At 39.3% G+C, this 26,159-nt stretch overlaps 1 protein-coding gene across 1 annotated transcript in view; it reads left to right on the top strand.

Moving 5' to 3' along the window:
- The first annotated feature begins 22,144 nt into the window (after positions 1 to 22,144).
- The window catches only part of VEGFC (vascular endothelial growth factor C), a 73,342-nt gene continuing 69,327 nt past the window's right edge, over positions 22,145 to 26,159 (top strand). The window contains exon 1 of the mRNA XM_051618038.1: positions 22,145 to 22,503. Coding sequence (XP_051473998.1) covers positions 22,360 to 22,503 — 144 coding nt within the window. The 5' untranslated portion in view covers positions 22,145 to 22,359. The remainder of the gene's footprint in view (positions 22,504 to 26,159) is intronic.

Below are 26,159 nucleotides of genomic sequence, written 5' to 3'. Positions count from 1 at the left end.
TAAATAAAAACATTCTTTTCACTCTGGAGTCAACCATGACAGTTGCTCTACTGTTCCTAAAAAGTCGTTTCTTTTTTTCTTTTTTTTTTTGGAAGCCCTCTACTTTATCCATTACAAAACTCTGCCAATTTCCTATCCTGCACCAGCAGAGGTAAATCTCTAGGTAGATGATATAATGAATGTAAGCTGATAATGTTTTCTTTCAGCAGGAGTGAATACCTCCCTTTTCTCTGCACACCCACCCCCTCTCTTCCGTGTAACACCAGCTCACACCTCTGGTTTCTGTGCACAAATTCTTCCTTACTACTTTTAGACATTGATAAACAGGTTTTGATACTAAAGATTTTTCTTACCTATGTTCACTTTCTCATATACAGTAATGCTTTCAAATTATCCATAGAATCATAGAATCATAGGGGTTGGAAGTGACCTCGAAAGATCATCTAGTCCAACCCCCCGCGAGAGCAGGGTCACCTAGAGTACATCACACAGGAAGGCGTCCAGGCGGGTTTTGAATGTCTCCAGAGAAGGAGACTCCACAACCTCTCTGGGCAGCCTGTTCCAGTGCTCTGTCACTCTCACAGTAAAAAGAATTTTTTCTGATATTCACCTTAAACCTCCTATGCTCCAATTTGTATCCATTACTCCTTGTCCTATCACTGGTCATCACTGAAAAAAGCTTAACTCCATCTTCTTGACACTCACCCTTTACGTATTTGTAAACATTGATGAGGTCCCCCCTCAGTCTCCTTTTCTCCAAACTAAAGAGACCCAGCTCCCTCAGCCTTTCCTCATAAGGGAGATGTTCCACTCCCTTAATCATCTTTGTGGCTCTGCGCTGGGCTCTTTCAAGCAGTTCCCTGTCCTTCTTGAACTGAGGGGCCCAGAACTGGACACAATACTCCAGATGCGGCCTCACCAGGGCAGAATAGAGGGGGAGGAGAACCTCTCTTGACCTACTAACCACACCCTTTCTAATACACCCCAGGATGCCATTGGCCTTCTTAGCCTCAAGGGCACATTGCTGGCTCATGGTCATCCTCCTGTCTACCAGGACGCCCAGGTCCCTTTCGCCTACACTGCTCTCCAGCAGGTCAGCCCCCAACCTGTACTGGTGCATGACATTTTTCTTCCCCAAATGCAAAACTCTACACTTGCCCTTGTTAAACTTCATCAGATTTTTCCCCGCCCAAGTCTCCAGCCTGTCTAAGTCTCTCTGAATGGCAGCACAGCCTTCTGGTGTGTCAGCCACTCCTCCCAGCTTGGTGTCATCAGCAAACTTGCTTATGTGTATGCTAGCTTGCACTTCATACACTGGGAAGAGTTGATTTTTTTGTTTTTTTTTCTCTTGTCTGTCTGTCTTCTCTATTTCTCTTTTTGCCCCCTTCTTTTTTCCTTTTTCCCACAAGAAAGGAAAGCATTGACACATCCAGAATAATTAAAGTTACAGAATGATAGAATTGTTTTGGTTGGAAAAGACTTTTAAGATTATCAAGTCCAACCATTAACCTAGTACTGCCATGTCCACCACTAAACCATGTCCCTGCGCATCACATCTTCACATCTTTTTAATAACTCCAGGGATAGTGACTCAAGCACTTTCTTGGGCAGCCTGTCCCAGTGCCTGACAACCCTTTCAGTAATTTTCACAATGTTTACAGTTTTGGTATTTACTTCAGAACTCTTAGGTGGGGACTCAGGGGCAATACTAACCAAAAAGTAAAAAAATGCAGAAATAAGGCTTATTACCTACTGGCTTGTTGGTTAGTACTCAAGCAAATTAGCTTGCTAATTCCACAGTGCACACAGATCCATTTATGCCATTTAAACTATTTTTGTATAAATGTTCTATTCTGGGCAGCTGAAAAGGAGAAGCAGAAAAGTGGCAAGAACAGGAAGCCACAACTGGCTGCTTGGTAATTAATATAGCTAGAGTTCTTATCTGAACCAACCAGAACTTGTAAGATGGATGCAGTTAATATTTCTGAGCCCATAATTAATTACAAGTTCTGTGGGCTTTAACAGTAACAAATGTTTTCTGCTTTATAGCCTCTCTTACTTAGTATTTGATGCCAAAAAGTACTTGTAAATATGACATGTTCATAGAGAGACCTTCTGAAAGAAGGGTAATATGCCTTTCATATCCTTGCCATACTTTTTTTTTTTTGTCAGCTATGAGAGCAAGTTCATCTGATAAAAAAATACAGTACTAATGAGGAAATATTTTCTTGTTTATGGAAGCTTTACTGGGGATGGGAGTAGGAAAATAATAATTAAAAAAAATATTTCTGGTTTCTCAGATTTAAATCAGCATAACACAGTATATAAATTTGTTGCCTTGTCTTTTGTAACCTAGAACATCTCTTCAAAAAGAGACAGACTTCTGACTGAAACACTTGTAGCAATGGTTTGCTTCAGTGAGCCTCATTAGTACTTGCTTTAATTTGTTGGTCGTCTTATGTTTCTGCTAGATTAAGCACTCTCATTTCTTAACTTCCATTGTTTTTTCAATTTGTTTTAGGCTTTTCAAAGCCAATTGCCTGAAGTAAAGGCAACATTGGACTTGCAACACGACTGGATCTTACTTGGTCCATTCAGATTTACTGCTCTTTAACCCTAAATTCCAAGTGAAGAGCACTTAAAATTATCTTTTATGGTGTAATGGAGAACTCAAACTGAAAACAATAAATCTTTTGGGAGCTGGCAGGAGCAGCAAATGACATCTTAACCACAAACCCAACTGAATAATTTATCTTACATATCCACATTTTTGCCTATGAATGTAAGTTTCCAGAAATGACTGTCAGTTGAATGACTTTGACAAATGTCACCGTCAGTTGCTCATTAGGTGAAACCGCCTCTGATATGATGACTGCTACATCACCTTCAGACTTTACAGAAGGTGAATGTACAATATACTGCAAGTGTATTTTTCTTGTTTTCCTTCTCGTGGGGGTTTAATGTTAAGTTGTCCGTTACATTCTAAGAAGCTTTCAGTCTGGTGGGATAATGGGGGGGGAAAAAAAGGAACACAAACATCTGCTCTTATTCTAATAGCAATAAAACTGATAGAACCATTCAGGTGCCGTAGGGCAACTTGAGGTCTCTTCTTATCCTTACTTTAGAGTGAAGATCTTAAGTATTAGTGTGTCTTTATTTCTTAAGAAGCTTGTGCTCATAAAAAGTTTCTGAATGGTCTGTGTGAGTCAGATAAGACTTTAGGAAGAACTAGTCATTGCAGCATTAGAATATTAGCCTGAAAACACTAAAACTACCTCTTAGCAAGGGTAGGTTTTGTGATAGTAGTAAATTAGGCACTTACAAAAAAACATCGCTTAAACCTTACTTTTAAATTCTGAAGAAAAGTATAGCATCTGAAACTTTATGGTGAGCCATAGGCTGAGCATAAAAAGCTGTATGACTTGCAATATGAAAGCATAATTTTTGTTTTATATATTTTTGTTTGTTTAAATTTGCTTTGGGATCAAATTTTTGTAACAATATAAGGAATATTCCTTGACTTAATGATCAGTAATAGAGAAATAAATTGATTATAAGAATTATTAGGAGCGTAACGCAGGAATTAAATAGAAAACACCACCGTGACTATTACAATCTGTAACAAACACACAATAACTGTATGCAATCCTCTTCAGTTATCAAAGAAAAACAGTTTAGAGAAGGATGACAAAGATAATCAAATGTACAAAACTATCTTCTGCATGAAGGAAAGGCACACTGACTAGGAATCATCAGGGAAAAAAATAAAGAAAACTAAGGGGTGTATGGAAGAAGGTTTACAAAATCAGAAGTGTAGAGGGGAAGGTGGATAGGGATTTGTTTCAGTTCTGCCATAAGAATGAATGGTATAAAATCAGTGGTATTCAGAGCAAGGCAAGGAAGATGGTTCTTCACACAACATACTATTAACTTGCCACATGGTGTTATGGATAGTGAAAATTTACATGATCTTAAAGGGTGACAGTTCAGATTCCTAGAAACATAACTTTAGAAGTGTTATATTAAAAAAAATACATAATATTTCTGCTCGGGAAGTTTTTCATATACATTTTGCTGAGGTCTAGAAAATATTCTGGGGAACTATAGCTATGTGCTTTACTTCATCTTCCCCAGGCATCTGCTGTTGGTCACTTTCAGGGGGAAGATAGCAGGCTAGACAGACTCTTTCCCTGGTATTTTCTCTCAATGTACAAGCTGCATCTATTTCAGAAATATTTGAGGGTCCCTAACAGAAAAACAGAAAAAAGGAAACCACTTTGTATATTTTGTACATGATGTCAGAATTTACCTCTGGAAAATGTCTTGCCTCTCAGAAATAGCAACATGCATTACTTTGAGGATGCAGCTGTCTGGAAAAGGCTTTATGGGTTTGCTGTTTATTGCTTCTTAATCACTTCTAGTTCAAACAGGTTATTATTGTAGGAAAAATTTGGCCATTCTTTGGGAGAGATGCAGGCTGTTGTGTGTTCTGGTGGCTGTTAGGTTGGGATGGTAGGCAATGACTATTTAGTGGTATGAGCGATACAAGAATTCTTGAACTTTTCTCACTTAACATATACGGGCTGTATCATTTACTAAAGCAAATATATGTTGATTTGGCTAGGTAGTTTACAAACAAATATTTCATCAAATAGAATTTTGTATCTTTAAAAAAAGATACATACATTTTTTCAGGTCCTTGTTTCCTTCATTGATGTTTTTGGACAACAGTATATTACATAAACACTTAAAAAATCCCACAAAACACCTAAAATTATAGTAGCATCTGTTATGAGATAAAAAACTCAAGTAATTTGATATATGCTGTCTGAATTATTACTATTTTTTTTCTCCTCTCTTGCTTACTTAGTTCTCATTCCTTAGTAACGTACGTTTAAATACTGTGGCATTAAGAGATTAAATAGTTCCTTTTTTTGTTATTATTTTTTAATGGGGAAAGTAAAGATCTTTTAATCTGTTGAATGCTGGAGTTATGGGGTTTTTTGCTTTTTGTTTTAACTGAAATAACTAGTGTATTAGTGCTCTTGCTTTATTCTGCCTAATACTTTTGTTTCTTCCTTGTATTTTCCCTGTTTCTCACAGCCCGAAGTTTTTCTCCCAAATTAATTTCAGAGAATTCAGTTTCAGGATCAATACAAACAATTCTTAGTCAGGATTACATTTTCGTGACAACACTAAATAACCCACTTGACTTATTTTTTTTTTTCCTCTGTCTGGTCAAAGCAATGTAATTAAAATTACTTAATATGCAATTTTACAACTAAATGTACAATCTTACAAACTCCTGGACCTTCAGTTTGTGGGCTAAGGTGATACCATGTCCTTTACCCCTTAAAATAAGACTCTCATCTTTCTTGGTTTGTTTTTATTATGTGCTTTTTCTTGTAATAGTACTTATCTACTGATAGAACTGAGTGGTGTTTTTGCATGAGCCTGGATGATAGGACTTGATTATATAAGAACTGATATTTCAGATAAAGGTGATATTTTGTGTGATACTGAGAAGAAGAAAGCTAGTAATCAGAAGTTTTGGGGTTTGGTTTATGCTCTGTAGTGGCTTGCTGAAGGTTTCTGGTAGTCATCTGTACCTCTATTTTTGATCTTTTAGAGAGGCCACTATGGATTCCCTGCTTCTGGGGAAGATTTATGGCTTTGAAAACCCTGCTAAATCACTTTTACGTATTTGTGAATGTATAAGGTTCAAAGAGGAATTACTAAATTTATTTTGAAAGAAAAAAAAAATCTTAGTCTAGTAAATGCTCGTTATTGGGAGAGAAAAATACTGGGGTTTATAGCCAGTTTCCCTTGTTATATAATTATTATTACTATTCCTTTTCTTGAATGTTTCAAGATAAAACATTAATCTACATATTTTATTTGGGAGAGGAGGAATCTTTTTGCTTTTTTTGGTTTGTTTTGGTTTTTTTGAACTAAGCATAAATATCTCTAGAGGTGTATTGTATACAAGTTTGTTTCTCTGCTCTCTCAATTGTTATTAGAAAGGAGAAAAAAATGGCCTGTTTTAACAGAGGGAAAACAACCTGTTAAGCCTTGTCTTCCCTTTCTGAATCCACATACCTGTAAGCTACCACAGTTTAAAAAGGAGTATTTTTATGGGAGCTGTTTGTTAAAATGGTATTACCTGCCTAGATTATTGACTTGCTTTCTTCTATTCAAAATAAGTAGTAATTTTTAAATGGAAAACAAAGCACTTTTGTAATGAGAGAATTGACTTACTGTAAGCCTCATCTTGTCCTTAAATTACTTTTTCATTCCTGTAGAATGAAGAAATAGAAAAAAATGTTGCTGAGTGTGCCAAGTTGGAAAAGGAGCACTTCCCTTGGTTTTCAATACAGGACTGAACTTGACAGAGAATTAGAGATTGTTTTTGCAAAAACAAAATGCTGGAGCTACGGTGCTATCAATTTTGACAAGATGTTTGAAAACCATAGTGTCCATAGATTTCTTCATCATGTACTGTTCTGTCCAAAATCAAAATGCCAGGGATGAAGCTTGCTCACTGAAGACTTTACTTTAGAGTAGAGCAAAGCAATGTTTTCATATGTCAAAAGGGGAAAAATACTATTAAAATATCATATTTGTAGAATCTTTATAACTACAAGATTTTTGTAGGTAACCCATCTTAAGCACTGGTTTGGCTACATGTTTTATTAATTTTATTTTAATTATGCTGGTGCCACGAGTATGACTAAGCAGCAGGATGTCCTTCTCGTACAAAACACCCACCAAATATTAGTAAATCTGCATTCCTGTTGAACTTTAAAAGAAAAGCAAAAAGAGTTTAGAGGCCCCAGCAGATCTAATAAAGGTTTGTGTTGCTCTAGCAATACAAGATGATTACAAATATAGGGGGACAACAAGCTGAAATTTTCTGATATAAAAGTATAAGTTATCATTTTCATAAAGTATAAATGTACTATAAGAGTATTAGTGACATGCTTTCTACTTTCCATAGATGCCTTGTGGCTTTTTGCCTAATCTTTGGAAACAATACTGTGACACTGATGTATTCAGTGCTATTGTGCCTGCTGTATTAAGGGAGGGGAGGGAAAAAGACACTTCAAAATAAGATATTCTGTTTAAGACACATTTGGACAAACCAGGGGGTAAATCTGCCTGGGAAAATGGGATTTAAATGTCTAGAAAACAAGATTAGGTTTTTCCTTTTGATCTTTGTTGAAATCATGTCAAACTGAGATGTTTCAGAGTTGACAGCTCCTAGTGAATTCAATTTTTCTTCATGTTACTAAGTTGGAGAGCAGAGGCCACAGGCCCTGCTGCCCTTTTATTGTGTTGTAGCTCTTTTGAGTCAATTCTCATGCAAGAACTTGTGTTGCGTATATTTGAGTAGCTAAGGCTTCACTAATAGTATTTGACATTATAATAGCTTTTCAGACAAAATTATAGAGAAAGATTAGATGGATTAAAATCTCTGTGATTGATAGGATATGTTACTTCACGCAATGTTTTTCTTCTTTGAAGTAAGAATAACTATTAATATAATAATGTAACAATAGTCTTTGCAACTTTCTAGTTGCAACCTCAAGTAGGTGGCAAAAAAAGTTAAATAATAAATATCTTTCTTGTTTTAATAAAAATCAAGCATAAACCTCTGTAATGGATGCAAAAAAGAAGGTTATGTGATACTTTTTAATTATGTAATGATGAAGGCCACATACATGGTATCATTTAAAAAAATCATACTACCACAGCTGTGAAATTTATTGTGGGACAGATAAAATAAATTGGGGGGGGGGGAGATTGGAATTTTTTGTGGAATTACTTTGTAAGACAAAATCAGTTTTCTAAATAGAAATTAAAAGTACAGTGTCTGAAGAACAGATCTTTCATGGGGAAGCTGCATCTCAGTTGGTGCTCTCTTTCTACTCTGCAATTAATTCAGTTGAGGACTTTGCATTTATTGCACAAGACAGGGTGGATAAATATAGCATCTCCTCATCCACAGATAGACATTTACTATTTGCAGTGAAAATCTGTGTAGAGTTATTGGGCAGAATCTTCTAAGCTCAAGTGTTAGAGAAACCAGGCATCACATACAGACAAACTAAACTTAGCTCTCATAAAACCTGATGTTTATGAAAATCAAACTGCTTATTTAAAATAATTAGTATTTAGCTATAAATGGAAAAAATAGCTGGAAAACAGTTGTCTTGTTCTCATTTATTTCATTCTTGTGAGATACACAAAGGAAAAGCCATGTTTTTGAAATTATAACCATAAATTTAGTTACGATTGAAGGAAGGGGTCAACTTGTGGAGAGCTTTCACATCTGGCTTGCTGAAGAACCATCCCATAACACACGCAGAGTGTAAGGACTACCATAGCGCTATGGGAATAAGGCAACTGTGTGCTTCTTCACATTTTGGGAAATTCTGAAACTCTTATTGAAAACACCATTCCACTATAGCCTTCAAAAAGCTGATCTGGACATCTAATCAGTCATGTATAACTGGCCTGGGATCAGTGATGGTCAGAGCTATGTTTCTGAATCAAAGGAGCTCCTTTGTGGTGAGAAATGCGCTTTGTCTCAAGTATCTGAATTTCCAACTTAGAAGACTCCATAACTGCAGATAAAACTTTTCTTGTTTCTCACCTCCTCAAGCAGTACTGTGGTGATTTCAACGAGTGAACTATAGGTTAGAAACTCCCAGTTCGATGCTTGTGGGGTGTGTTGTTTTGTTTTTTCTCAGAAGCCTTTTTTTCCTTTTTGTTGGGGGCAGAACAGTATTCAATATCTTGTCTGAAAGAGGAAAAATAGTTATTTTAGATTTCATAGTGATCAAACAAATAGAAGGGTCTCTTTCTTTCATTTCTGAATTGGAATATATTATTTATGTTTCTTGCTTCACCCCAGCTTTTTAAGCTTTTCCAAATCTGCATGTGTCTGAAATGTAACTGCCTTTGATCAGTAGCCTGCTTTCTCACTGTACAGAGCCCCTATCACTCTTTATGGCATATTTAATAACAGCAAGACTGTATTGCAAGATTCATTCAATTTCAGGTCATCTAGCAATACATTATTTCTATTCTGCTTGATTTTATCAGTCTAAATATTTTTGGTAGAAAACTTTGTCTCAGGTAAAAATCAATGTAATTCAATAGAACTCACTCCATGGGAAAAATGGTGGATGGCTGGGCCCGTAGAGTTGTGGGAAATAGAGTTAAATCCAGTTGGCAGCCAGTCACAAGTGGTGTTCCCCAGGGCTCCGTTGTGGGGCCCGTTCTCTTTAACACTTTATCAATTATCTGGATGAAAGGATTGCGTGCACCCTCAGTAAGTTTGCAGATGACACCAAATTGGGTAGGAGCGTTGATCTGCTTGAGGGTAGGAAGGCTCTACAGAGAGATCCTGGACGGGATGGATTGATGGGCTGATGCCAATTGTACAAGATTCAAAAAGGCCAAGTGCCGGGTCCTGCACTTAGGTCACAACAACCCCATGTAATTCTACAGGCTGGGGGAAGAGTGGCTGGAAAGCTGCCTAGTGGAAAGGGACCTGGGTGTGTTGGTTGACAGCTGCCAGCAGGATGCCCAGGTGGCCAAGAAGTCAACAGCATCCTGGCCTGCATTGGGAATAGTGTGGCCAGTAGGTCAAGGGAAGTGATTGTCCCCTTGTACTGAGCATTAAGAATCTAAAGTGGGCATCTGAGCATTGAATACCTAGGTCAGATCTACAAAATGCTGTCACAAAGCACCTACAGCAGCACTGCTTGCTGCTGGCAGCTTTGCTAGGCAAAATTATGTCAAAATATCTATTTTAGATATTTTTTGCTGTATTAGTACATGCCAGGCTTTGGGTTTCTCCCCACCACCATGCTCCCCAACTTGATGTACAGAAAGTATGCATAAAATCCTGGCTCTATAGAATAAACTCAGTAGCTCTAGAACTTGACTCTGCTTTCTTTTTCATATGCACTTGTACAGAACTCTCCCAGTAGAGAAACAAAGAGCTGCATTTACTTAATGGCCAGATCCGATTAAAAAAATCCTGCCTCTGTTCTCTTTCTTCTCTTCCCATGGACCTGATCTCATGGACTTGGAGAGATAACCTTGGACTTCTTAGTAGTCTGTGAAACAGACTAAAGTAAGTTAACATAAAAAAATGAGAAATTTAGAAAAAAAGATTACTGCAGATACAGATGGAAAAAATCTTTTGAGTGTCCTTCTGTACATGACTTGGACCCCTATATGGGTACTGTCCCTGGTTATAAGAGCTCTAACTATAGATAATTTAGAAAAAGGGCAGTAATAATATTCTGATTACTGAGCATACTCTGGTTGCTAGTAAAGTGTGAATATTGTAGTACTAGGATAGAGATCATATAGCTAGACTGGCTCCATACTTTAGACCAACTCAAGGAACCACAGATGAAGGAGATGGAAAAAGACTTTGCATTATATAGTATATTTGGCAGTAAATGTTATTTTGTTCTCTTGATGCAATTTTTGTCTCAACAAAATAGGTTTTGACTGTATTCTATGGATAGGAAAAACTCTCATGAAAAATGAGTTTAATTAAAAAAAAAATCTCTTTTACTGCTGTCAATGATTCTCAGTCTCTGTAGTGACTGATTATGAAAAGTGCCCAGAATTAGTTCTTGCGTTTCTCAGAATTATCAAAAATACCTGTTACCAGCTCACTACACAAGCTGTTTCAAATACAGTTTGTAAGTATTACAAATGTTTAAAAAAAAAAAAGGCAAAACTTTAATTGAGAGAACAAGTATCACTGGATCTTAAGGGAATTCACTAACCATCTTCTAACATGACGTTAACTTTGCTTTTTTAGACTGATTTCAGCCAATTGCAATGTGATTGTTGTTTCATTCACTAATTTGATAATTCTCCAGTAAAACCTACTGACATGTCTATGGATCAAGATTTATCATACCTTTCACTTTTTGTTCACTAAAGAACTAAAAAGAATAAGCAAGACATAACTCTAAAATGATTGACTTCATGCTTTCAACACCTCTTGTCAAACACCCCTCTTGTTTTATGAAGTATACCACTATTACCTTTGCTCCATTTTGATAGTACAATTGCCAAATCGGACACTGATTTAATGTATTTAATTACTTGCCTCACTTAAATTCATGGGCCCCTTTACTTCTATATTTCTTGGACATCCCCTTACAGCACTGGGGATCCTCTGGGACAGATTTTCCAAAGTAGACTCTCAGCATGAGACTTCTGTAACTTCAGAGATTTTGAAGTCAGAATAAAGTCTGCCCTATTACCCTCAGAGTGGAAACATATTTTGATGCATGTCCTAAAGTAAGAGCCAAAGAAATAGAAAATGAGTTTTCCTTTGGAAGGAGCTTTTTGCTGGCTGTAATGGGTAACTAGACATTTGGCTTTAGACTAGAACCTTAATACTGGGATGACAAAAAGGAGGTGAGATCTTCTTCTATTTGTTTCACTCTTTCTGGGTGCATTTAGTTTTGCTGAATATCTGCCCACACATGAGTACTGTTAAAAACAATTGTAATTTTCCTTTTGGATTTCACATTCTTTGGCCCCATGTGAGTCAGTAAATGCTGGCATGATGTAAGAGGATTATCAAGGCAACTGTGCCCTTGAGGCATCCTGGCATTTGCATGAATTTGGGGATTTCTGTGTATTGTGGAGGCTGGAAAAAATACAGTTCAACTGATGAACTGAAGAAAAAGTCAAGCAGGCAGAAACTTTTTTCTTTAAATCTTTGCATGGTAAAATAGCCTGTTTTCTATTTTTAAGACAAACTCTCTTTTGAATTAAAGTGGTTAAATGTACTTTAAAATGTCAAACTGACAGCTCTGTTTTGTTAAAATTAAATGGCTTGGCTTTGCATCTTGAGGGGGGAAGGAGTTTGCTTATGAGGTCAATTGTTCAAGCCAACCTGAAAGAATGAGTAGTATTTTAATTACTCCTACTGCTGTGAAAACATGAAGCTGACTGATGAAATGAGCTTTCTTGATTATGAACTTTGATATTGTATACTTAGGGTAAGCTTTTAAAAACTCACTGATTTTAGTCCCAGCTCTATTTTGACCTTGACTGAGAGTAGATTGAACTCAAAGTTGTTTTATTCCTACTGGCACTCAGCATTATTATTTAACAAGGCATCTGCTACACAGTTTAAACAATAGGTCACACATGAAATATGCAGAAAAACTCTTGAAACTACTGTACTGTAACATTTAGACTTTGAAGTTCGTTTGGGAAAAAAAAGGGAATTTGGTTTTCCTCCATATTTTAAGAGCTCAAATGATTTTTCAAGATCTCCAATTAATATTAACAGCCTTGCTATTAATATCACTACATGAATACATATTTTTCCCATTTGAATGAAAAAGTGTCTTATCCTTTTTGGAGAGATGATAACCATAGAATCATAGGGGTTGGAAGGGACCTCGAAAGATCATCTAGTCCAACCCCCCCGTGAGAGCAGGGTCACCTAGAGTACATCACACAGGAAGGTGTCCAGGTGGGTTTTGAATGTCTCCAGAGAAGGAGACTCCACAACCTCTCTGGGCAGCCTGTTCCAGTGCTCTGTCACTCTCACAGTAAAAAGAATTTTTTCTGATATTCACCTTAAACCTCCTATGCTCCAATTTGTATCCATTACTCCTTGTCCTATCACTGGTCATCACTGAAAAAAGCTTAACTCCATCTTCTTGACACTCACCCTTTACGTATTTGTAAACATTGATGAGGTCCCCCCTCAGTCTCCTTTTCTCCAAACTAAAGAGACCCAGCTCCCTCAGCCTTTCCTCATAAGGGAGATGTTCCACTCCCTTAATCATCTTTGTGGCTCTGCGCTGGGCTCTTTCAAGCAGTTCCCTGTCCTTCTTGAACTGAGGGGCCCAGAACTGGACACAATACTCCAGATGCGGCCTCACCAGGGCAGAATAGAGGGGGAGGAGAACCTCTCTTGACCTACTAACCACACCCTTTCTAATACACCCCAGGATGCCATTGGCCTTCTTAGCCTCAAGGGCACATTGCTGGCTCATGGTCATCCTCCTGTCTACCAGGACCCCCAGGTCCCTTTCGCCTACACTGCTCTCCAGCAGGTCAGCCCCCAACCTGTACTGGTGCATGACATTTTTCTTCCCCAAATGCAAAACTCTACACTTGCCCTTGTTAAACTTCATCAGATTTTTCCCCGCCCAAGTCTCCAGCCTGTCTAAGTCTCTCTGAATGGCAGCACAGCCTTCTGGTGTGTCAGCCACTCCTCCCAGCTTGGTGTCATCAGCAAACTTGCTGAGGGTACGTACTTGGATAAGAGAAAGAAAAGGAAAAATCACTTGTAAAAAATCAGGTATGATTTGAAAGAGGCCTATTAAAATGTAAAAGGGTATAACTACAATTAATTGCTCCCAGTTCCCTTTGGCTATTTGGATCATTTCAGTACAAAACTGTGGACTCTAAATATTAACATATCAGGGGAATATAAAACTTATGTTAGAACTGTGTGGAAAACAATACCCCTTTGGATTATTTCAATTTTTGTGTAATTCTGTCAGCTATAATACTAGAACACCAAAGATCCACCAGAAAACACCAGTTTTCATTATAAGAGATTAGAGACTTATTAGGAGTAACCCAAGAGCAAAAAGTGTGTGGTGCAGCCATTTGCTATCTGCAATCCCTCATATGCATAAAAATGCTTTTAAAACTATAGTATATCTTGTTTCACCTCTCTCGTGGCTGTCTTTGTAACAGTCAACAGCAGAGCCATGTAGTTTGGATTCACTGAGCATCACCAGGTTCTTGGACAGGCCAGCCTCCTCTCTACCTTCGCAGCTGGGGCAGATCAGCACCCAGCACCAGAGTGTTCCCACAGTCCTTCGCCAGTACAGGGGCTGCTCCTGAGTGGTCCCATCTCAAAAGAAGAGAAAAATAAGGTGAAAGTAGGACCAGGACTTCTCTATCCTGTTTAGTTGAGATGGTTGTGATTGGCCCTGCAGTTATAGAAAGGAACTAGAACACAATTATGACTAACTTGCTAGGGTTATTAGGGAGGAAAACCAAAATCTGGTTGCAAATAAAGATGAGGATAAAGCTAGCTTTTTGACCACTCAAAATTTTAAAGCAGAAAAGGTAAGGAAGAGTGCCTTTTCTACATCTTTGAAAATTACTTTAGTGTAATAATCCACATTTTGGAACCTATCTTTTTTAAAAATAAAAATTCTGTATATTTTAGCTTTTTTTGGTTTTATATACTTGTGTCTCTACCTCCTCCTTCTCTATCTGGATCAGCTGGACCCTGGGAAGATGCCATCGCTGCAGGGAGTCTTACTGAGAAGCTGGGGTTGTTTTAGTTTTGAATACACTCGGGCTTATATTCGTTATCAATAGAGAAGATTAGATTGAGTTCCACAGCTGGAACCTGCTACTGAAAATGGTCTGTTGCTCTACCCTTTGCACTCAAGAGTTTTATGCCAGGACAGATTAGTTGAAGTGTCCCTGTGGAGTATAACTGTAGGTTTGTGATGGGAGAGGAATTTTAAAAATAGATTAGGCCCAGCATGCTGCCTGCTTTTTAGATCAGTAGTAGCTGCTTAAATTCAAGTTACAAAGAGATAAGCAACCAGAAGGATGATGATGTGCTGTAATGAAGGCTGCTTAGTCCAGCAATGATCTGGTTCCATGTTACATGCATCAGCTGCCTGAAGTGTTGAAAGTCAAGAGGCTGGCCAAAGGAGAGAGACTAACAGGTTGTGCTGAAAGGAAGAAAGAGTCAAGAACTAGTCTTAAGAATGTCTCTTATTACATAAATTCATTAACGACAAGGGGAGAAATTAGCACAGCTTTCACTGTATCACATGGAATGAGGACCTATGTCACCAGTGTTGAGTGCTTAGAAGAATTACATTTTCTGGGCAGACACTGAAGGAAGGAATTGCTTGTGGCCTCTATGCAATCTGCATATAAATGCACCTTTGTTCTTTAATTCTTTCCCATTGCCTTTTTTTTTTTTGCCTTTTTTTTCTTTTTTTAAGCAGCTTTTGGAAAATGAAAAGGTTAGGGATCAGATTTTGAATTCTTACAGATGGTGGCTCCTCATTCTTCTGGTTTGGTGCCCAGGATATGTCCTTAGGTCTTATGGCAACAACACTCTTGATTCAGCACAAAACATGCAACTCCTTGAAGGGAACATGTTATGCTTTTTTTAATTAAGCAATTGTTTAGCAGGGAAAAAACCTCATTAACCAAGTTAAGCATGGCACCAATTCAAACTATTAGTGATGGTAACTTCATGACCAAAAATTGGTGTATAGATTTCTTATTTTACTTTGTCTTATCATTTGCTTAAAACAAAACAATTAAAAAAAATCTGCTGCTTTTCTGTTTTTCTGTGATATCCATCCAAAAAGCATATACATGGGATTTGGTTTAGTTTTTTTCTTTTAAAGACAGAATGATTAAATGTAGTTTCAACCATGATGGCAATAGCACTCTTTATTAATTTTGTTGTAATTATAAGGATATTTTACATATTGGATTCCCCCATGCTTCCTTCCAACCCTATCTGTTGGACTGACTTCTGGCACAATAATGATGTGTAAAAATAAGTGTTTTTCTTATGACTAAGTATGCGTGGTCTGCATATGAGACTAAAAGAACAAATTTGTGGTTTGGACCTGAATCACTGAGAAATGGATTCAGTTTCCCTCAAAATATAAGAAATGTCCTATTGGTTCAGACAAACCATCTGTCTAGACTATCTAATTTTATTTCTCTAGTTGCAATTGAACATGCTATTTAGGGGGAGCACAAAACTGTCTGTTCCTCCAGTCCATTTCCTTCACACTTTTCCAGCACCTGCATTCACTGAATTTGGAATGCAATGTTGTGCTTCTCTACTGCTACCTCTTTTCGTTTTTTTGTTTTGTTTTGTTTTTAAATTATTTTCTGGTGCTGATCTCTATTGATTTGCCTCATCCATTTTTAAACCTCACAGTTGTCTGTCTCCAACTTCTCATAACAACAAATTCAAGAAGTTCACTATCTGATGTATCAAGGAAAAAAAAACAAACAAAAACAACCAACAATGAAGCCAAACCACAAACTTCTCTCATAATGTTTACACTTATCTCCAGTTATTTTCAAGTAGGTGAAAAATTAAGTTTGGCCTAAGCAAGAGTGTCAGATCTGGATGTCCCCACATCTAGCATTTTTTGTTTCTGAATCAGTACAATGGGCTGAAGCAAACCCTGCAGTTTGAACCAGCACCCTTGGGGGGGGGAAGTTCTGACCTTCAGCCAAACCTTGCAATGCGCTTTTGCTAGTTAAGGAATCAAGGGCAGCATAGGTGAAATACACCTTTACATTGATACACTTACAGATGAGATCTAGCTAGCATGGACAGCACAGACATGTAGGCTTAAAATTGGAAAGTATTTTGATAAAGACAAGAAATGAGTGGGGGGAAAAAAAAGGATATGGCAGACACTGTTCTGTTGAGAAATGTGAGTGCTTCACTGCTGGAAAAATCAGATCATGACTAGAGTAAAGGGAAAGTTTCTCTGGATAGAAAAACATGAAAAAAAATATTTGAGTTAATTGCAAGCTAAACATGAATCTGCTTAGTAGGCAAATACTGTATAGGAATCTATGTGCAGAATGGATTGTTGTTGTGTTGGGTTTTTTTCTGCTTCTGTTTGTTTTCAACAGAGTTTAAAGTACCCTTTTTCAGTGTTGGGCATCATATTTAAAAGAACCCCTGGATCAATTAAGGTTTATTCAAATGACGGTTCTAATGATAAGCAGAACTTCAGAAAACAAAAGTTTAAACACAAATGTTGGGAAAACTGATCTTATTTATTTTAAAACAAGATTACTAAGTAAGGAAGGGTAAGTGTTAAAATATATAAAAGGCTATTGTAATAAAGAGCAGGAAAAGAATCTTCTTTGTTAAGGAAAACTTTTTAAATAATGAGCAAAAATGAGGATCATAATCGGTAATAATACATTTTGCTATTCTGGGCTTGGAAATTAACTTATTTCAATACTGTTTGACAATTCTTTAAAAATTAATAATACTTCAGCAACTTGCAATTAGCATATTCTTAATTTCCAGAATAGCCAAAATATTGAACAGAAGGTTTGAAGGACTGAAGAAAAGGGGGGTGAATGCAGTAGTATTTATGGGTGGAGAGGAGATGTGCAGGAACAAAGTCAGAGGAAACTGTATCTCTTTATAGAAATAATTATTTCTGCCATTGTTTTAGCAATTATATAGAAATGTCTCTTGAATTTATTTAGGACTGTTTTGTAATGTCTTATACCAAAATTTTGTAAGTGTAATTGGGGAAAAATATTCTGAATACATTATTTAACTTGTTGATTGGTAGTGGGGAAGACTACTGCAGGAAGGAATGTAACACGCCAAGCGTGTGTATGTGTAGTGGTTGTATGTTGTTAAATTTGAACATGTTTTGTTGAATCTAAATTTGTTTATCAAGTGAATTGGCTTCAGTTAAACACAGTTTAGGTTATGCACAGCTTTCAGTAAAGAGGCAGCATAAATTTACAGTCAGTCATTTTATTGTTTATAGCCAGAGGTTATAACCATGAACATTGTCAGTCCTCAGAGAGATTAATTTACAGAATGTTAAATCAATATTCTCTGCATACCTCTTTTTGTGTGGATCTCACATCACAAGAGGGAAGAAAAACTATGGAAAAGAAGTCTTAATGTAAGACAGCTGAATAAAAGGTGTGGTAGGATTTTCTCCATTCTAAATTTAGGCCAGCTTTAGAGATATGTAATTTGCTTTGGGTAATCCTAACACTTGTCTTGAGATTCTGCTTTGTGCAGTCCATTTTTTCATCACACTAACCCCTTATTATAGCAAGGGTTGCAAGGATTTTACACTGCTGCGGTCATTCAATCTGTAGCATAGAAAAATTCTAATATTATATGCCAATAGTCTTGACTATAACAGTTTAGAAAGAGAATCCTTCAGAATAAAGAAATCTCTATAATCCCTGAATATCAACCCGTGTCGAAGGTCTGTAGAATAAGGATTCTTGTCTTATTAATTAATTTTCAAGAGGGACCAGCTTTTATACAAAACAAAAGAGAAATTTCTAGATAATAAAAAAGCGCAGGTTGCTAGGTCATTGCAGAACATGATTTTGCAGTGGTGATGTCTTTCTCATTGAATTGAAGTTACTCATCCTGGCAATAATTTTGGAGAAAAATAATAGACAAAGCTACATCTCTTGATCCCTGGCTGGAGGTTTGGTGTAGAAGTTTCCCGTGAGTTACACTTTGCGGTGAAGATGCCTGATCAAAGTCAGGGAAAAGATTTCAGTTGCTTTTGATCGTCAAGCTACCATGCTTAGATCCTTTTCTAGAGTCATAGAATAAAATACTGTTCAAAAAAACGTGTTTTCAAATCTGCTTGCAAGGAATGAGGAAGGCTGTTATGCACGCAGGCAGTAAAACTGCAGTACTCCGAAATGTGTCCATTAAATCATATATGTTTTATATATAGAAAAGGGTTTGAGGAGAGAAGTGGACTACAGCCTGAAATGGATTGCATCACCCTTTTTCAGTAGCTAAGTGTTCTCTTTCGTAGAACTGGTTACCCAAAGTGGATAAGCAATATGATAAGAAATGTATTATATAACTCAGGATTGAAAGATGTAATTGGCAGAAAGTGCACTAGTGAGCAGTTGTTCTAGTGGTTTGGCACTGATCCTGAAATGCCTTTTCATTCTTTCTTTTTTCCCTATACATATCAAGCTCATTTACAGTATTTACATAGGATTTTTATATCTAAGGCACTGATCAATACTCATTTTTTCCCCCATGCTTTTAAGCTTTAGCGGAAATATAAGGAACTAAGGACTGAAGCTTACTACAGTGCCTTCATCTTTTGGAATTACTCCAGAATGGCATTTCCACAGTCTTTTGAGTTGCTGCACATAGGCGAAAATGTTTTCTATCTTTGAGATATACATTAAATATAAATTCCACTGAAACTCAGTAGTAAGTCTATGCATGTTGAAAGAAAAGCAAGCCGTGCTATCTGTCCTTTTAACTGTTGTGCATGCTGCTGTATGCCTATTTAAGAGGGTAACGTGAAAGTAAAGGAGATTGGTTTGGTTCAAACACAAAAAAATTAAATATAAGGAGAATGGAAATTACATTATGTGAAAACATTTAACATTTTACTCTAGTAAACAGACCAAATTACAATGCATGCTAATGATTTTTGTTGCTACTATTGATGCTTTTCTATTCTGCAGTCTCAGCTCCTGTTTCTTATAGTGGTTTATCTCTGACTTTTTGTACCACTAATGAATGGAGGTAGGAAGAAGGTACTGAAACACGTCCATGCTTCAGAAGCAGAATGTATTGGAGAGGAACATAGCAGGTTTGTCTAGACAGAGGAGACAGATGTGCTTGACAGATGTACATTATGCCAACTTTAAAAAAATCCAGACCCCATTCTGTTGTTAATGTAATTTTAAAACAACATCAAGAGAATTCATTTGAAGGAAGCTTAAAGCTGACATCAAGCATTACCTTTGTTTGTCAGTAGTAATAATCATTGCCATTGAAACTTAATAGGGCAAGACCTAGAGCTCTCTCTCTACACTATTGAGAGAGACCTCTAGTAGTCTCTAAGGTCAGTTCACCGCCAGTGTATGGAGTGCTACTAAGAACTTTAATTGTCTTGTAGGCCGATTTCTGCTTAATTTGAAGATATGAGGAGAAATAATGATTATGTGGTGGGAAAAGGAGTAAAGATTTTTAAATCAGTAAGCCTTTAAGTTAGCAATTTTTTATGGGATGGAAAGAAGCACAGCCTCAATTGAGGAAAATCTTAAAGTCACCCAGACCCAAAAGAATTTGTTTGTAAACAGAAGATATAATGTATCATAGATTTCAACCACTTTATTTTTAAAGCCTTATGATTAGACTGTGACTTGAGGCATTATGACTGTGATTACTAGCTTTCACTTATGGCACTTTAATGTGCTATACAGAGCTCTCTTGCATAAAAGCCTTTGATCCCATGATGGATGTTCTATGAATTAGGGGGTGAGGGGAAATGACAGAAATGAGTGCTGGGGAACTGGGGAAATAAATAATGAAGCCAGCTGATATTATGATGGCACAGCAGAAGCAGTATGTTCCATCCTGTTTTGTGATTTAGTTACTGAGAGGTGCTTCTTGCGTGGCACTAAATTATTGAAATAATATTATCTGTGCTTGATTTGTCAGGTGGGTTTCATTACCATGCTGTAAAAGAACTTGCTTTCTACACCAGTCTGTGATGTTTCTGAGAGATTTTAACATGTTTAAACTCAAACCAGTAATGCTGTATTTCTATTTAGTTGGGTTTTCATTCTGGACTATGCTCTTTAGGCTTTAATCCTGTGTTTTGATCTATGCTGCTGTGGGAGTTCAGCGAAGAACAATAGGTTTCTTAATTTATGTACACTAGTTTTTATCTTCATAGAGGTTCTGCTTAACCACTGTCTTCGGTTCATTGCTTTACCGTGCTGCTAAAAAATTGTTAGTGCTTTAACAGTTTTCTAGGAATTATTAAAACTCGTTTAAAAGTAGCTCTATTTGAACTTTAGATTTCATTCTGATTGCAAATGAACTGATTACTTCTTGGGATCAAAATAAATTATGTGTAGCAGCAAGCTGAAATACCATATTGAAAATTATAAGAAATAACAGGAACAGGAGGTGCCTAAAGGCCTGCTAGAGACACCTTTATCCATAACCTCCAGAATGTCATTCCCTGAATAGTCACATAATGGGATTCCAGAAGAATAAGAGCAGTGTAACATGAGCAGGCTGCCAGCATTCAGTCAAGGCAGTGAGGGATCTGCCTCCACAGTTTGTTCCCATATAATCTTGTTACCAAAAGATGTGTAAAAGTGATGCAGAAGAATTTGAAAAGCTTTCTAAATACTTAAACAGTGGTCAATAATGCTGTTCATATCAAGCAAAAATAATAGCACAGCTATCTTTTTTATTTTTGCACAGCTGAGATTTGAGGAGGCTGTAATGTGTTACTTTGTTAGCAATGTGCAATCTGGGGTGGGTTTTTTTTTTTCATTTTACTGTTTTGATTTTTTTTTTCCTCCTTTTAATCACAGCGTAACTAGAACACGGTCTCTAGGTTCTGTTCTATTCAGGGCTCTGAACGGGGTGTAACTTCTGTTCAAAGGGGGCTCGGAGATGTTGGTAGCAGGAAGGCTACACATGGGTATGGTACTCTCGGGTTACTCTTGTTTCTAACGCGGCAAAATCTTTCTCTCTGGATTTAAAAAAAAGAAAAAAAAAAAAAGTTGCTATACTCTAGCCAAGCTGTCAACACTGCTCAGCAAGTAACGGATTAGGATTAACAGAAGGTTTCTTGCGTTATTTCTTTGTGTGCGCTTTACCCAACTCCATCCGGCGGTTTCGAAGCCGAATGAAACAAGCGGGAACTTTGCTCTGCCCTCGGGACTGCGGGCTTCATCTTCGCGGAGCCAAGGCTCGGGGCGGGACAAGCCCAGCTCTGCGGGACCGCCCGTGCCCCTCTGCGATGCGCAAGGGAGGCCCGGGCCTGGTCGCCTCCCTTTCCCGGCACCGCCGCCACGCCGAGCGCCCCGGGCGGCCTCTTGCCCGCGGGGCGCTGGGCCGGCTCCCCGGGGTGCGGCGCAGCGCCGGCGGCAGCAGCAGCAGGAGGCGGGGGAGGCAGGCGCCGGGCCCGCTCCCGCCGCGCCGCAGGCAGAGGGCGCTTTCGCCATGCGCGGCCCCCGCCGCCGCCGCGCAGCTCCAGGCGCCGCGCACCCCCCGGCCGCGCTGCCGCCGACGGGCGTCCGGAGAGAGCTCCGCGGCGGGCGGAGGGGCGCGGAGCGGACCCCCTGGGCACGGCCCGCGCGGGAGGGTGAAGGGAACTTCTCCGGCTGCAGGCGGCCTCTGGGTCCCGCTCTGGCGCTCGCTCTCCTTCCTTCCCTTCCCTCCTCCTCCTCTCTGCGCTTTCCACCTCCCCTGCTCCTGAGTGAGCGCAGCCTCGGATGTCCGGTTTCCTGGTGGGTTTTTTACCTGGCAAGCTCGGGATAACTTCGGTGAGAATTTTCACGGCGGCTGGGAAAGTTGAGAACTCCCCTACAGGCGTCTAGGAGCTGCTGCTACCGCATCTTCTCCATCCCACGGATTTTACTGCCTTGGATATTGCGAGGGGAGGGAGGGGGGAGAGGAAGAGAAGGAGCCTCATAATTTCGCCTGCATTCCTCCGCCTGCCCCGCGGCCCCGCTCCGCGCCCGCCCTGCCATCTTCGCACCATGCACTTGCTGGAGGTGCTCTCCCTGGGGTGCTGCCTCGCTGCGGGCGCCGTGCTGCTGGGACCCCGGCAGCCGGCCGCCGCCGCCGCCTACGAGTCCGGCCAGGGGTACTACGAGGAGGAGCCCGAGGCGGGGGAGGCAAAGGTAAGCCCATCAGCCCGTGCCCCCGCTGCAGATGCCAGCGCGCTCCTCTAGGAGTGTGGTTCCGAGCCCGTTTGAACGGACCGCTTGGAAATCCCACCAAGGAGAACACCTGGAAGAAGCCTTTTTAAGTGGGGTGTTCTTTATAACTGGGGGAAGGATTTATTTCAGGAGAAAAAAATAAATCTGGGATTTCAGGGATGGCGGAAGGAAGGTTGCACGGGAACAACTGCATTGACCAAAACGCGAAACACCTGATGGGCAGAGGCAGCAGCCCAAGGGCTCTGCTCCTGCCCTGGTGCTGGCGCTGCCCGGCCTGGCTGTTTGCGGCGGAGCTGGGACAGGGCAGCGCCTGGCGGGCTGGAGCTGGCGGCGGGGCCCTGCCCGCGGGCGGCTCGTGGCTGGCCCCGGGCTCCTTCGGTGCGGCCGAAGCTGCGGGGAGCTGGGGCGGGCTGGGAGCTCTGGAGTGAGCAGCTGTGCATAGGAGCGGAGCGGCGAGGGAGGCGGAGAGGGACAAAACCCGAGAATTTCTGTTTGTTAAAAAGTCTCTTGGAATTATTGACACTTTGGATGAGTTGCTGCGGCGCGACAGAGTTGACGGGAGGTGTAAGGTGACGCTGGAGTCTGAAAATTTTCATTATGCCCAGGTGCACGTTGAATTCTCAGATTCCAGTCACAGATCCTTACAATTTTGTGTTAATTTTTTCTTGCTTAGGAAGTTTCGTAATATAGAATTCAAGTCCCTTTGGTACGTGTGGTTTTGCAGTTGGGGGTATGCTAATACATAAAAACGGTGCATAGTATGTGGTTCTGTAAGCACGTGGCATTTTTAGGAAGACCTTGGATATCTGAGTTTATAGCAACTCTTACCCTCGTCTTGTTTTGAGGGTTTCTGACATACTATGGAAACCAGTCATGACCCAGATCATTCACTGTTCATGTCAGTATAGGGAGGGACGCATGTGGATTAGAAGTTAAGCTGACTTTTTTTTTTTTTTCCCTATGTTGTTTGTTTTACTGATTAGAAGTTGGGAGGATTTAACTATGTGGGAAGTCAACTTTCTGTAGTGTGCATTAGCTGTACTTCTTTCAGGTATTCAAATTGTTGTAGACTATGTGTTCACAGAATTCATGCTTTTAAAATAATATGCTCTATGGAGAAAGTTATTGAGCATACTATACTTTCTCTTAAAATATTTTTATTACAGCCAAATGCTTACACTGCCGTGTTCTGAGTGCTACGATGTTATCATTGAACATATTGCTTGAATGTTTATCCAGTATTTTTCAAACATAAGTATTTAAAAATGGGAACACAAAATCAATTCAGCTGGTCACTTTTACCACTTAGACTATTTATAAAAGAACCACAGAACGTAAGGAAGGCTAAAAATCCTGCAGCTCTTCCCAGTCCGTGACTGTAAGTCAGTTACTTACTGGGTGAAACTGGCATTTGAGTTGTAAAGCCTCAGAATGGTTTATGCTGGAAAGGTAGAAAGAATAAAAACCGGAGCATGGTGCGTAATTTGTATGCTTAAACTGCTGAGGTGGAACAGCTGATAGGGAAGCTACTCTCCTAAGTGATGCTGTATGTTCCCGTGCACGTGTTGTGGATAGTCCTGCGTTCTTGAAGAAACCTCGGTGTGTTTAGGAGCTGCCGCTGTTCTGCTTTGTGTAGAAGTGCAAGTGCTCTCTGGAAAAAGGAGAACTGTCAGCAAACCAAAGGAAGGAAAGGTCAAGAGACCGGGAAGTGAACTGGATAGCATGTGTTAAGCGATTACATTAACAGAAAAATGTTTTCGTGCCTGACTAGTAGAGAAAATTACTCTGGATCTAAGCAGACTTAGTCATGTTGGAAGCCTGTACTTGTGAGTTAGTTGCTTTTGCTGGAACTGTTTGAGTGAGTGAGTACTATGCATATTTGTTCTGTGATGAGAGTACGTTGAGATGAATGTCTGAAGTAATTGTGAATGGATTAAGTAAATAAACTGTAAGTAATTGTTTCAAGGAAAATATGATTATGTTGTCAGTAAAAAGTCATCTGCTTGAGCTTTCTTAATTTCAAGGAAAAATGCACGATCACTTGAGCTTGTGTTCATAGAGGTTATGCTTTCTCTGTTTTTATTTTCCATTAACATGCCATACTGCATATTAAACTGATGTCTAAGTGCAGGTCCTACAGCATTTTGAGTCAACTCTTTACAAGATATAGTTCATTCTCTTCACTGCTATATTAAGAACTTTGGCTTTAGAAACATTTTTAAGTGAGAATGAAGTTGAGGGACCTCCCAACATACGAGGAACAGCTGGGCAGAAAATAATGTTATGGTGTCTTTACACAGGTGAGTGTTGTGTATTAATCTTGTCCTAGAGATTTGCAGCAACTTGGAAGCATTACAGATAAAAATAGTTGTTCTTCATACACAGCTCTTGCAAGGGCATGTTCTGCAGCAAGTGGGCACTGATAAGCTTGTGCAACACTGCCTCCCCCCTTTTTTTTTGTTTTCAGTCTAAGGGTGAAGTTCATTATTTAACAAGCTTACAGAGCCTAGATTAATACTTTTCAGCTGAACTGTCTGCTCAGTGGGATGGTAATGAATTCTGCCTGTAAATCACCTCTTTCAAATTTGCTGCATCACAGGGGAGATTCCTTGCTTAGGCAACTCCCTGGCATCAGCATGCCACCCCTCCCCAGCAGGGCAAGGAGGCTGGGTGGCCCTGGCTCCCTTCCTCTGTCTGGGTGGCCTGCTGAGGAAGACCTGGTATTTCAGTTCTCTGTCTGGTTAAGGTGGGACTGGGGAAATGAGCCCTCCTGCCCCCCGAGTTCCTGCAGTTTGTCAGGGACTCACCACCTCTCTGCACCGCCAGCCAACAGGGATGCTTGGAGCAGCTGCAACAAGGCAAGGGTGAGCAGGTGTGTGGCACTTGTGACTTGAAACTTTAGCTCCTTGTACTGTGTATGAATATTTGAATAACTCATTATAATGCGTTCAGTCTCTGGCTCTTTTGTTTTAGGTAGTTTTGAATTTGGAAGGTGTGGTGAGTATATACTATCTACTATGGGAGGGCCAAGTATTTAAAATAAATAGATAATTCTTTATCATTTGTTTGTGGAAATTTTCAATGTTAGCTAGAGAGATTACACAGGCATTCTGGGCATGAATTAAACTTCTTATGTTATTGAAATGCAAGTGTGACAGTAGCATGTACCCAGACTGTAAGGACAGTAATAGGGTAAGAATAGCAGGAGTAGGTTGTTATGGTAGTAATAGTGGTACCAGTGGTGTGGTAAAGTTAACTGGACTGAAGCCACACAGCTAGGGAGGTTTGCCATAGCTGCACTTTCATTTTGTTGCCTTGTCAAACCTCTAGGATTATGTGACTAAACAAAAGCAATGTTGGTCAGTTGTCCCATGTGGTTTTAAGAGGTTTAAAACTGTATTTATGCAATTTTGTATTAGAATGGGAATAGCTAATTAGATTGTATTTGCCTGTTCTAAAGTGTATCCCTCTACACAGACAGCACTAAAGTACAGAACACTCTGTGATTTGCTTTCGCAATGAGAATAAGCGTGCTTACTTGAGCTTCATTTATCTTGGATGCTACCTCAGCTGAGAGATACCTTTTTATTATTTTTAAATACTTTTAAATCTGACTT

Source organism: Apus apus, chromosome 4 (genome assembly GCF_020740795.1).
Source record: "Apus apus isolate bApuApu2 chromosome 4, bApuApu2.pri.cur, whole genome shotgun sequence".
Taxonomy (NCBI): domain Eukaryota; kingdom Metazoa; phylum Chordata; class Aves; order Apodiformes; family Apodidae; genus Apus; species Apus apus.
The sequence above is the reverse complement of the archived record's forward strand: the minus strand, read 5'-3'. Positions and strand labels throughout refer to the sequence as shown.